Raw genomic sequence first — 12,601 nt, 5'->3', positions numbered from 1 at the left:
AGTGATAAAACCTCAAAAACACATTTAAGTAATAATCCCACTAACTGTAAAAAAGTGAAAAGAACAATTCCAGAAACAAAATAAATAAATAAAACACACAAATTCCTAAAATTCCCACCGGATCACAGTGAATTAGACAATTGCTTAGCCAATTCTGCTTCACCAGAAATTTAAACATTTACCCACAACATTCTTTTACCATCCATTATTTCTTTGATTACAAGGTAGAATTTATTTTTTTCCTTCCTTACATACTAAGTCAACTTGAGGTCACAGTTTGTTACAACCTGAATGCTGAAATATTGTGGTGTCATTCTAACTTTCTATTTTTATTTTACAAGTCTTTGACTAATATCAATATTGTAAGAACCTAGTGGGTGTTGAGAGCTGGAGGGCAGACTGTATACACTGACAACAACGGTGAGAGTTGGCCCTTTAAAAAATTTTGAATCCTTTGCAGCTAAACCTGCCATCTCCTTCCTCAACTACCACCAACCCAATCTTCCTGGACTCCTTCCATGTGATTCCACCTACTCTTGGCTGCCTTGTCTATGGCCTGCATATTCTTAACACTGGTTCTGTCTTACTCTGCTCACCTGGGGTCACTGGCAACACCTGCCATGAGCCGATCCAAACCAGGATCTCTGTCATGGCTCACTAGTAACCATACACCCAGGCCAATATATTTTTGGATCTGAGAAGCACTTGCTTTCCAACCCTGAACCCACCATTTTTTGCATTCCAAATCGGTTGTTTTAATGGCCTACTTCTCTAGGTGTCTCTGCATCTTCTTATAGTCCATGGACAAATGTTCCCAGTGAAATAAAATCACAGGTTTCACTCAGTTGTTCTCTAATATCTTCTTCCTGCTTTTTCGGCATCATGCAGTCTGAAGTTTCTCATTTGGTAAATTCCAGCTCAATTCAACTTTTTTTCAACCATCAATATCCTTCTTTTTTTCCTCAACATATTGATGATATCAGATATTAGTTTTCACATTCTTAAAGAGTGAAAAGCCAAGCAAAATGACACCTTTTTTTGGCTAACTAAAAAATTTACAATATGCAAGCTTTCGAGAATTACATTTTGCCTGAAGAAGGGGCCTGAGTTTCCTCGAAAGCTTGCATATTGTAATCTTGTTAGTTTATCCAATAAAAGGTGTCCTTTTGCTTGACTTTTCACTACATTTATAATGGCTAACACGGTACAACACCCTAGTACTACATACCTACAAAACACCAAAATGTACTGCTACTACATTTTTATAGAGAAATTCTGTAGCTTCCTTTAAGAAGTTTGTGCAATCACAGTTTGGTTTGATCTGTTTATTCAGAGTTTCAATATTCTGGCTCAAACTGTTAATAATATTGTAAATCTGTGACAGTGTGTTCTGTTTTACTTATCTTGGGAAGTGGAGTGAATGGTTTGCAGTCAGGCACTGGAATGATGACTAGCTTTTCACACAGATCACAGGAGTGTAAGTCTATTATTTGCATTGTCTTCATTCTTGTAGTGTGGCTTTACCAGATCTTTTACTTTTTGTTAACAGTTAGTTGGTCTCCTCTCTGCTATTAGATTGATTTTTTGCATCAAGTCCATTCTTAAAAGTATTAGCCAATTACACATCGCAACTACAGATAACTAAATGGAGTCTGACATAGGTAGAAATTTTTATACAGATAATCCAATCTTTAAGACTCAGCAGTATAACTGTTTTGTTCCCCTCTATTTCTTTAATCTTTACATTATTTCCTGTAATGAGGAAGAAATTCTCAAGATATTCTTTGGGCATAAAATCTCAGAAATTGCACTTAAGCATATAACCTAGGTGGCAATCTGACTACCACGAAGAGAAATGATACCACAACAACAACTTTTAAAAAGTACAAGAAATACGTTAATTTAATTTCAGTAAGAGTTGATAACTCACTGGGCTTACATCCCTAAGCTCATGAGGGTGTCTGTAGAGCAGTTCAAACTCTTACTTGTAAATGGTACACTTCTTTTCCAGGTGATTTTCCTGATGGCTATGATCCCATTGTAAGCAAATTAGGCAAAAGGTTTTGAACTTTGACTGCCGCCAGATAGGAACTAATGTCGTCTCTTCTGGTAAATCCTTTTAAAGCTCCTTCTTGGCTAACAAGAGGTGGTTCTTTTGGACCTTACAAGATGTGTCCTGTGTTTGGAACCTTCCTCTGTGAAGCTAGTTCTGTGTACAAACCCAGAGTTTCTCTCCAAGCCCCTAGGCCTGAAGTCACAAGAAGGTGGAAAGAGCTGTGGCAGCATGTAATATTATATATACATTAGACATCTTCCATATACTTGATATCATCTTATAATGTGAAAACCTCCTTTTTACATAAATTCTCTGATGGAACTGGAAATTTCCCTATGAACTTTTGCACCATGTACTCCAATCTTTAGTACCCAAGACTAGTATAGGCTTTCTGGATGTTGTCAAGTATATGTGGACTGAGTTCTCTCTTGCTGCAAGTGGCAGGTTCTGTACAGTCTGTTGATCTCTTCACATGAGTGGTATGCATTCTAAAATAGACACATGGCAGATAATAATAAAGTGGAGAATTTTGATTTTACCACTTGAATGTCGCAGCAGAAATCGAGTCTCATCAGTACAGACGTCTTTCCAATCTTCTATTGTCCAATTTTGGTGAGCCTGTGCAAATTGTAGCCACCATTGTCTTTTCTTAGCTGACAGGAGTGGCACCTGGTGTGGTCTCCTGCTGCTGTAGCCCATCTGCTTCAAGGTTAAATGTGTTGTGCATTCAGTAGATGCTCTTCTTCATACCTTAGTTGTAAGGAGTAGTTATGTGACCTACTCTTGCCTTTCTATCAGCTTGAACCAGTCTGGCCATTTTCCTCTGACCTCTGGCATCAACAAGACATTTTTGCCCAGAGAACTGCCGCTCACTGGATATTTTCGCTTTTTTGGATCATTCTCTATGAACCCTAGAGATGGTTGTGCCTGAAAATCCCAGTTGATAAGCTGTTTCTGAAATACTCAGACCAGCCTATCTGGCACCAACAACCACACTATGTTCAAAGTCACTTAAATTACCATTCTTCCCATTGTGATGCTCAGTTTGAACTTCAGCAGGTCATCTTGACACTGTCTACATGCCTAAATGTATTGAGTTGCTGCCATGTGATTGGCTGATTAGATATTTGCGTTAACAAGCAGTTGAACAGGTGTACCTAATAAAGTGGCCGGTGAGTGTAGATCTTTAGAAGCTCATTAAATAAATATACACACACAATGCTCTGAACAGACCATAATGACTGAAAAAAGGGAAATTTAAAAAGAAAGAAAACTTCTTATTTGGCAGTCCCAGTCCCAGTGAGGCATTATGCAGATGCATTGATGTTGGTGTAGAGGACCCCCAATAGCGTTTCTTCACAAACTTCTGCGGAATAATTCGTTGGTTGAAAGTCCTCAGTGTGTCACAGAGTGGATGTGCAGCATTGTTCATAATGGTACTCCAATCTGTTTTAATTCACTTCTTTGCTAGTACCTCGAGGGGGTCCGAAGTGCATCCCATCACCAAGCCTGCCCTTTTAGTTAGCTTGTTTATTTGGTGGGCCTCTCATGAAGTGATGTTACCAGCCCAGCACACCACAGTGTAAAAAAATCACATGGCTGTCATGGATGTCAATACCTACAGGTATATTGAAGAAATGTAGCCTCCTAAGAAAAAAAAAAAAAGAGACCAATCCAGCTAGTCATTAATGTGGACCACCTCTACATCCACTCCTTGAATAATAGAGGCTCTTTGGTTTGGTGAATGTCAATATGCAGTTCCTTGGTTTTGTTAATGTTAAGATGCAGACAATTCTCTTTGCATCAAGAAACAAACTTTTCTACCAGACTCCTATACTCTGCGTCAACCCCTTTAACCATACAGAAATTCACTGATGGCACTGATGGGGTGTAAGTGACATAACTCATTCATAAAGTTTGCGTTTACACAAAGAGAGGCATACACAATATCCCTCACAAACGTTGGAATTTATAAAAGAAAACAACACAAAAGCTTGCTGGTATTTATGGTACAACTGACCCATGCGTACACAACTTTTCAGAGAAACTGGGAAACAACGAGACCCTTGATTAAGCAGGAAAATGCAGCCAAAAAAGCTAAATAATGAGTCACATGTTTAGTAATTCTTATTACACCTCCAAAGTTATGAATATGATGTCTATTTTTGTTCCCTTTTAAGACGACCAATGCTATATATTTGCACTGAAGAACTTTTTTTTGGCCAGTTATATCAGCTTACCTGTTGTCACAGTTGTCACACAATATGCAGTAGTGAATGGTTCTCCTAATGTAATTGAAGAAATAGACCACACTCATATTGCAATAAGGGCTCCTAGTGAGAATGAAGCTGCTTTTGTTAACCATAAGGAGTTACATTCCATTAATGCATTATGTGGCCTGGGTCAACCCGTGCCTCATTTATTTTGAGGCAAAGTAGTTTTGACAGACACGATGGTACTGTGAATGGTAAATGGCTTGCTGATAAGGTAACTGGCTAAACCCTCCATTTTTTATATGGCTTGTACTATTCATTGTAACAGCAGTCACGTCATTACATGAGTCAGGCTAATGGCTCCTGGTCAGATGCTGGCACCTTAATGTCTTTCCCAGACTCCTAGGGTGTAGAGGAAAGGTGCTATAATGCCACATATAATCTTGTGTTCTCAGTTGCGGATCACGACCATGTACACTTGAATGCAGGTGGCGGGTAGGGACAGGCTGCACAACCAGCCAATGAAGTTCTGCAGCATCATGATTGCATATGTATGAGGTTAATTAGCATGTTCTATATGTGGATGTTCCGGGGTGGCATTTGATGCATGTTCACATACACATATTTACATGGTGATTGTGATTAATAATCTCTAAATTGTGCAGAAATGTGTGCATGGACGGCTTTTTTTGCGTATGCACTGTACTGTTTTTTTTTTCCACATGTGCATATTTTCACCTTCAAATCCACACAAACATATATGTGGTCCCTGATGTTTTTATATTATATATATATATGGTTTGAAATAGTTTACTGTCAAATAAATGCAAAGAGTACACGACACGTGTTTCACCCTCATTCTGGGCTCATCAGGTGTACACACTCCACTGCACTCCCTCTCGGGAATCGAACCTCGGACGTCAGCGCCAGAGGCGATGCCCCTAACGTTGCGCCACGGCGTGTGGTTCGTTTATTTGACAGCATGTAGATCGGGGTAATTACATTCACGGCATTCGTAGTCTGTGTCACAATCTGATTGTATGGGTAGTTACCTACCAGGTAACGCTTGTGGTTGGCCAGCAATCTGCTAACATCCGCCACGGTGCCCTCAGTTTGTGAGGAGCAGATCATAGAATGGTTTGAAATAGTATATATAGTTGGATTGGTACTGAGCGAAGAGAAAATGAAACAATTGTTCCCGGTGGTGCTCATATCTGTATCAGAAACAGTTCTTGAATCTCACCTATCCAGGACACCTTAGGCTCATCCACCTGCATATCCCGGAGCTTACCTATTAACAGAGATGGTTGGATGATACGGAAGGTGCTGGAGAACTCAAAACACAACATCCTCGCAGTGCTGCCAGCTTTGTCCAGGTTAGAATAAGCCTTGTGGAGCAGACAGATAACTGCATAGTCTACTCCACTCTGTCTGGTAAGCAAACTGCAGTGGGTCCCAGTGGTTTACCACAATAGGACTCATATAGACCAGGACTAGTCGCTCAAAGGTCAACATGATATGAGATCTAAGTGCCACTGGCCTGTAGTCATTAGGTGAAAAGGCATCTGCCTTCTTTAGAACTGGAACACTGCAGGGTATATTTCACAGCAGTGACACTTTCTGGAGCCTTGGAGACAGACAGAAAAGGTGACAGAAGACACTGCAAAGTTGATCAGCACAGGCCGTAAGAACTTGAGGACTGACTCCATCTGGTCCTGCAGTTCAGCCCAAAGTGTGTAGCTTCCTCAGTTGTCTCCTCACTTGGTCATTAGTTACAAACAGTCCACAATGATGGTCAGCATTGGAGTAATCACTGGCCATTCAAGTTGATATGGTAGGAGTTGTTGATGTAGTAAAATCTATTAAAAATAACAATGTTCTTGTTTTACATTTTTATTTATTTCTTTACAAATGTATACACACTTTAAAAATTGTATTACAACTCGCTTCATCTCTAAAACAAGGCATAACTGGTTTGATATAGAAAAATCCCTGCAACAGTTCATTAAACAACTGCTGTGCTCTCTAGAAATCTAAGCATGGAGATTGTACAGTACTTCATTTTGGGTGAGGTCGAGTAAAAAAAATGATAACCTTTGGGGCATAAATAACTTTTTACGAATCATGGTAATCATAAATAGATAGGCAGTTTCTCCAGCTGACTGGTAAGTTTTTCTTCTTATTCATATAAACGGTTTTTACCTTGTAGAAATCAAAAATTTCAAAATGGAGAAGCATGTATGCCATGTAATTCTAAAATTTACACTGATGTCTGCCTTTGTAAGTGCTAAAGTAAATGATTCCAATCATAGTAATACCATTTTATTGCTATTTACATCTTATAAATAATATGTCTGAATTCAAACAATGTCTACCTAATGGAAAAGATGGGGAAGAGTTGAGAAAAGCCCGAGGTTTTACATTTTTACTGACACTTCCATGTAAACTGAATTGAGTTGTTGGCTTCAATAAACAAAACCATTTTTTACATCCTAACACATTAAATATATGGGTAGGATTGCAGTGTACTAAGATTTTTTGGACATTTTTTTTTTGAGTCTCACAATTTCTAATGGGACAATTTAAGAAAGAAATTGGTTTTGGGTGGTCTGAATTTTATAATGGAAGACAGGTCTCTGTACAGGTTTATACTCACATTCTGAAAAGAAAAGTATTCATACCCAAAAACACAAGCCATATAAACAAGAATAAATCGCTAAAGATATTTTACTCTCTAATTAAAAAATGGAAAATAAATACTTATCTGGTAGTAAACACAAGCCTGCAACATTAATTACAATGAACAAATAATGCTGACATATCTCAAAGTCGCTGATTACTGGTAAAATCATAAATGATCAATATTACAGTTCATTAAGAGAATGAATGTAAAGCTACTTTAAAATGATTAGCAAATTCACTCTTATATTTTATTGCTTATTTTTAATGAAATTATTGCAAGAATACTATATGCCATGAGATGAGCCCACCACAAATAAAAAGATCTAATCTCCTCCGTAAACAGTCTGCATGCTAGGGAACATTGTGCTTTGGTTACCATATCTACCACAGTCTTTGGACTATTGTAAAATAATGTGTGCATCTTTCCAAAGGCCTGTTTACTTTTTTTACCAAAAGATTACACAATAACATCTAGGAAATATTGGGAAACAAAATTGCCTGAGAGCAAGAGTATAATTTGGGTAGGGATAAACATTTTCCCCTTACACATTTTTAAGAAACACTTCACTATTAAAACAATTCCCAAGAGCAACAAACAGGAGGTTTTATAAAACTTAAGTTGCAGCAATGGCTGCTTGATGTAGACTGACTTTGCAGCCTATCCTAAAAACAAGAGATTCAGCAATATTTAAACTCAACGCACTCAGCAGATAAGTCTGGTTGAAACTCAAGGAAAGTTGTTCTGCTCAGATGGATATACCCCAAATTTTATGAGAACAATTTTTCCTGGTGTGTAAACGGGTATGGAGAATTATTACAAATTTATTTGCTAAAAAGCAATTACATATGGTCAATTCTGGAATTCCTAGAAAATGAGGTTGGCAATATTATAAAAAAAAAAAAACACTTTAAAATACATCTTTGTAATGTTGATGTGCTCCAAATTTGTCTTGCTTCTCCATGGCATCACTGATAGTTCTATTTCACCTTGCTATCATTATCACTAGTTCTTGGTGGAGCAGGGTTCAAAAAGCCATGAGCTGGGCTTCAACTTGCCAATACTCTAACTGGCTCATTAAATTCTGGAAAATAACAACTGAGTAGTCATACAACTCTGTAATGTGACACATGGGGCACCTCCTTGTATTGTACACATTCATAATGCAAATACAAAAGAAAAGCAGCAAGCATCTAGTCTTTCAAAGTCCACATTAAGTGAATGAGATCTGTCAGCTCACTGAAATCCACAGGAGCAAAAAGTGAAAACATTAGATAGCTTATGCAAGTGATAGTTAACTTTGGAAGATAAACACGTTATTTTGTCTCAAAACAAGGCAACACATTTTACATTAACCCTATCTGCTCCAGGGAAAAAATCCAGAAGATATGAAGACTCTTATCAAAAATCTCTGCAAGAATGCTAGAAGATAAGAAAATCATTGGACCAGAACAGCCTATATTGTCATGGCAAAGTAAGGACACTTTCTTCAGACTCACAAGAGGTATTTAATGGGAAGAGCGGGAAAGTCTGGGTATAAAAGAGGTAGAAAGGGCACAACCTTAGTCTCTCCAGAGAGTGCAACCATTGGTTAATAGTTTCAGGAGACACATTTAAAAGATAATGCAAACATTTACAAATGCAAAAAAAAAAATCACCCTCTTTCACATAGACAAATATGGGTGAGATTAAGTTATTAAACACCCTTGCATAGAAGGCTCACTGTATTAACCAGAACCATTAAAACAAGGCACAGGCTGTAGCACACAAGTTAGAAAGTTCAGCCTATCAATAGACAAGGAAGATTAGTAAACAGAGCAAACCCTGTCTCTCTTCCTGCTTGAATTTCTGCCTTTTCCTTCTCGCCACTTTGAAGGGTAAAGTTTCAGGAGGCAGGACTTGCTTGGCAGGGCCTCTTCTAGGACCATGTTGGGAAGCAGGTAGAGTCCTGCTCTGTATCTCAAGTCACTCAATGTATTCATTTTCAAAAATTTGCCCTCAGCCTTTTGTTTTCCTCCTTCAGCTTCTCAATTTCAGCAACTAGAGTGTCATTAACTGAATATTTTTCAATGAGACAGTGTATTTCATTCTGTAAAATAAAATTAAACAGAGGAAGGGATTAAGTAATAATTTTAAAAAAAACTATTAGAATGCATGTATACATGTAAACAAGCACCTACATATTTCTGATATACTGAAATCAATTTGTCTCAACTTTATGTGGTATCTCATGAATTATAATAATCTAATACTTGAACAAAGTACTCGTATATCCCTAAATTAGTTGCAGACATACACAAACTTCTGAAAAATAACACCTGCTTCATCATGATTTAAAAGAGTTTACCACATTTGTGTAAATTATAGACCGCTTACATTGTGCCTCCCAGTCTTAGATGCCTGGGTTTGAATCCTGACTCATGTGCTATGAGAAGTGGGTATGTTCTATCATTGTCTGCAGGAACTTTTGGTTATGATCTTGGGGTTGAGGAGTGTGTGTGTGTTATGTAGTAAGGGTGAATCACCACTTAGTTACAATAATTTTAACAGTTTTCTAAGAACACAGACAATGGATTACATATTAAATATAGATAATATCGCATTACCATAGAAGTACCTACCACCATGAACTGATTGATAATCATTTTCAGTATTTTATTATTTCCTTAAAATGTTCCCAAAACAATCAATTTTTATACTGCAACATTCATGACACTTAACAATTGTAAAAGGAAAAAAGGTAACTCAAAAGGCCATTAACAAAAACAGTCAATTACTTTGTCACTTTGAATAAAACATTACTAATGCGCCTTATTTTGTTCATTTTCTTATGTATACAGCAGAATGAAGTTGCTTAAAATATCCAAACTACATTCATTATTCTTTTTATTGCATTAAAAGATTTACAAATTTTTATACCTTTAATATCCAAAATTAGATACTAGTACCTCAAATTTGTAAACACTGCATTCAGTTTAAAGATGAAAAAATGTGTGTGTGTATAATTTTATATATATATATATATACAGTATATACATATATATATATACACAATATATACATATATATATATAGATAGATACACACATATACATACACACAGTGGGGCAGAAAAGTATTTAGTCAGCCACCAATTGTGCAAGTTCTCCCACTTAAAAAGATGAGAGAGGCCTGTATTTTTCATCATAGGTATACCTCAACTATGAGAGAGAAAATGAGAAAAAAAAAAATCCAGAAAATCACATTGTCTGATTTTTAAAGAATTTATTTGCAAATTATGGTGGAAAATAAGTATTTGGTCACCTACAAACAAGCAAGATTTCTGGCTCTCACAGACCTGTAACTTCTTCTGTAAGAGGCTCCTCTGTCCTCCACTCGTTACCTGTGTTAATGGCACCTGTTTGAACTCGTTATCAATATAAAAGACACCTGTCCACAACCTCAAACAGTCACACTCCAAACTCCACTATGGCCAAGACCAAAGAGCTGTCAAAGGACACCAGAAACAAAATTGTAGACCTGCACCAGGCTGGGAAGACTGAATCTGCAATAGGTAAGCAGCTTGGGTGAAGAAATCAACTGTGGGAGCAATTATTAGAAAATGGAAGACATACAAGACCACTGATAATCTCCCTCAATCTGGGGCTCCATGCAAGATCTCACCCCGTGGGGTCAAAATGATCATAAGAACGGTGAGCACAAATCCCAGAACCACACGGGGGGACCTAGTGAATGACCTGCAGAGAGCTGGGACCAAAGTAACAAAGGCTACCATCAGTAACACACTACAACGCCAGGGACTCAAATCCTGCAGTGCCAGACGTGTCCCCCTGCTTAAGCCAGTACATGTGCAGGCCCGTCTGAAGTTTGCTAGAGAGCATTTGGATGATCCAGAAGAGGATTGGGAGAATGTCATATGGTCAGATGAAAAAAACTCTACTCGTCGTGTTTGGAGGAGAAAGAATGCTGAGTTGCATCCAAAGAACACCATACCTACTGTAAAGCATGGGGGTGGAAACATCATGCTTTGGGGCTGTTTTTCTTCAAAGGGACCAGGACGACTGATCCGTGTAAAGGAAAGAATGAATGGGGCCATGTATCGTCAGATTTTGAGTGAAAACCTCCTTCCATCAGCAAGGGCATTGAAGATGAAACGTGGCTGGGTCTTTCAGCATGACAATGATCCCAAACACACCACCCGGGTAACGAAGGAGTGGCTTCGTAAGAAGCATTTCAAGGTCCTGGAGTGGCTTAGCCAGTCTCCAGATCTCAACCCCATAGAAAATCTTTGGAGGGAGTTGAAAGTCCGTGTTGCCCAGCGACAGCCCCAAAACATCACTGCTCTAGAGGAGATCTGCATGGAGGAATGGGGCAAAATACCAGCAACAGTGTGTGAAAACCTTGTGAAGACTTACAGAAAACTTTTGACCTCTGTCATTGCCAACAAAGGGTATATAACAAAGTATTGAGATGGACTTTTGTTATTGACCAAATACTTTTTTTCCACCATAATTTGCAAATAAATTTTTCAAAAATCAGACAATGTGATTTTCTGGATTTTTTTTTCTCATTTTCTCTCTCATAGTTGAGGTATACCTATGATGAAAATTACAGGCCTTTCTCATCTTTTTAAGTGGGAGAACTTGCACAATTGGTGGCTGACTAAATACTTTTTTGCCCCACTGTATATTTTATATTATATATATATATATATATATATATATATATATATATATATATATATATATATATATATATAATACATACATATACATATACATATACATATACACATACATATACACACACACACATACAGTGGTGTGAAAAACTATTTGCCCCCTTCCTGATTTCTTATTCTTTTGCATGTTTGTCACACAAAATGTTTCTGATCATCAAACACATTTAACCATTAGTCAAATATAACATAAGTAAACACAAAATGCAGTTTTTAAATGATGGTGTTTATTATTTAGGGAGAAAAAAAATCCAAACCTACATGGCCCTGTGTGAAAAAGTAATTGCCCCCTTGTTAAAAAATAACCTAACTGTGGTGTATCACACCTGAGTTCAATTTCCGTAGCCACCCCCAGGCCTGATTACTGCCACACCTGTTTCAATCAAGAAATCACTTAAATAGGAGCTGCCTGACACAGAGAAGTAGACCAAAAGCACTTCAAAAGCTAGACATCATGCCAAGATCCAAAGAAATTCAGGAACAAATGAGAACAGAAGTAATTGAGATCTATCAGTCTGGTAAAGGTTATAAAGCCATTTCTAAAGCTTTGGGACTCCAGCGAACCACAGTGAGAGCCATTATCCACAAATGGCAAAAACATGGAACAGTGGTGAACCTTCCCAGGAGTGGCCGGCCGACCAAAATTACCCCAAGAGCGCAGAGACGACTCATCCGAGAGGTCACAAAAGACCCCAGGACAACATCTAAAGAACTGCAGGCCTCACTTGCCTCAATTAAGGTCAGTGTTCACGACTCCACCATAAGAAAGAGACTGGGCAAAAACGGCCTGCATGGCAGATTTCCACGACGCAAACCACTGTTAAGCAAAAAGAACATTGGGGGCTCGTCTCAATTTTGCTAAGAAACATCTCAATGATTGCCAAGACTTTTGGGAAAATACCTTGTGGACTGAT

At 37.9% G+C, this 12,601-nt stretch overlaps 1 protein-coding gene across 3 annotated transcripts in view; it reads right to left on the bottom strand.

Moving 5' to 3' along the window:
- The window catches only part of nedd1 (NEDD1 gamma-tubulin ring complex targeting factor), a 753,979-nt gene that overhangs the window by 646,899 nt on the left and 94,479 nt on the right, over positions 1-12,601 (bottom strand). For 2 of the 3 annotated variants that reach the window (XM_028809018.2, XM_028809027.2), the window contains exon 15: positions 6,145-9,038. In XM_028809018.2, the coding sequence (XP_028664851.1) occupies positions 8,934-9,038 (105 nt within the window). In that variant the 3' untranslated portion in view covers positions 6,145-8,933. Of the gene's footprint in view, positions 1-6,144; positions 9,039-12,601 lie in introns of those variants that run through there. The other variant, XR_007934374.1, reaches the window with a different exon arrangement.

This window comes from Erpetoichthys calabaricus, chromosome 1 (assembly GCF_900747795.2).
Source record: "Erpetoichthys calabaricus chromosome 1, fErpCal1.3, whole genome shotgun sequence".
NCBI lineage: Eukaryota > Metazoa > Chordata > Cladistia > Polypteriformes > Polypteridae > Erpetoichthys > Erpetoichthys calabaricus.
This window is presented reverse-complemented; position numbering and strand designations above follow the sequence as displayed.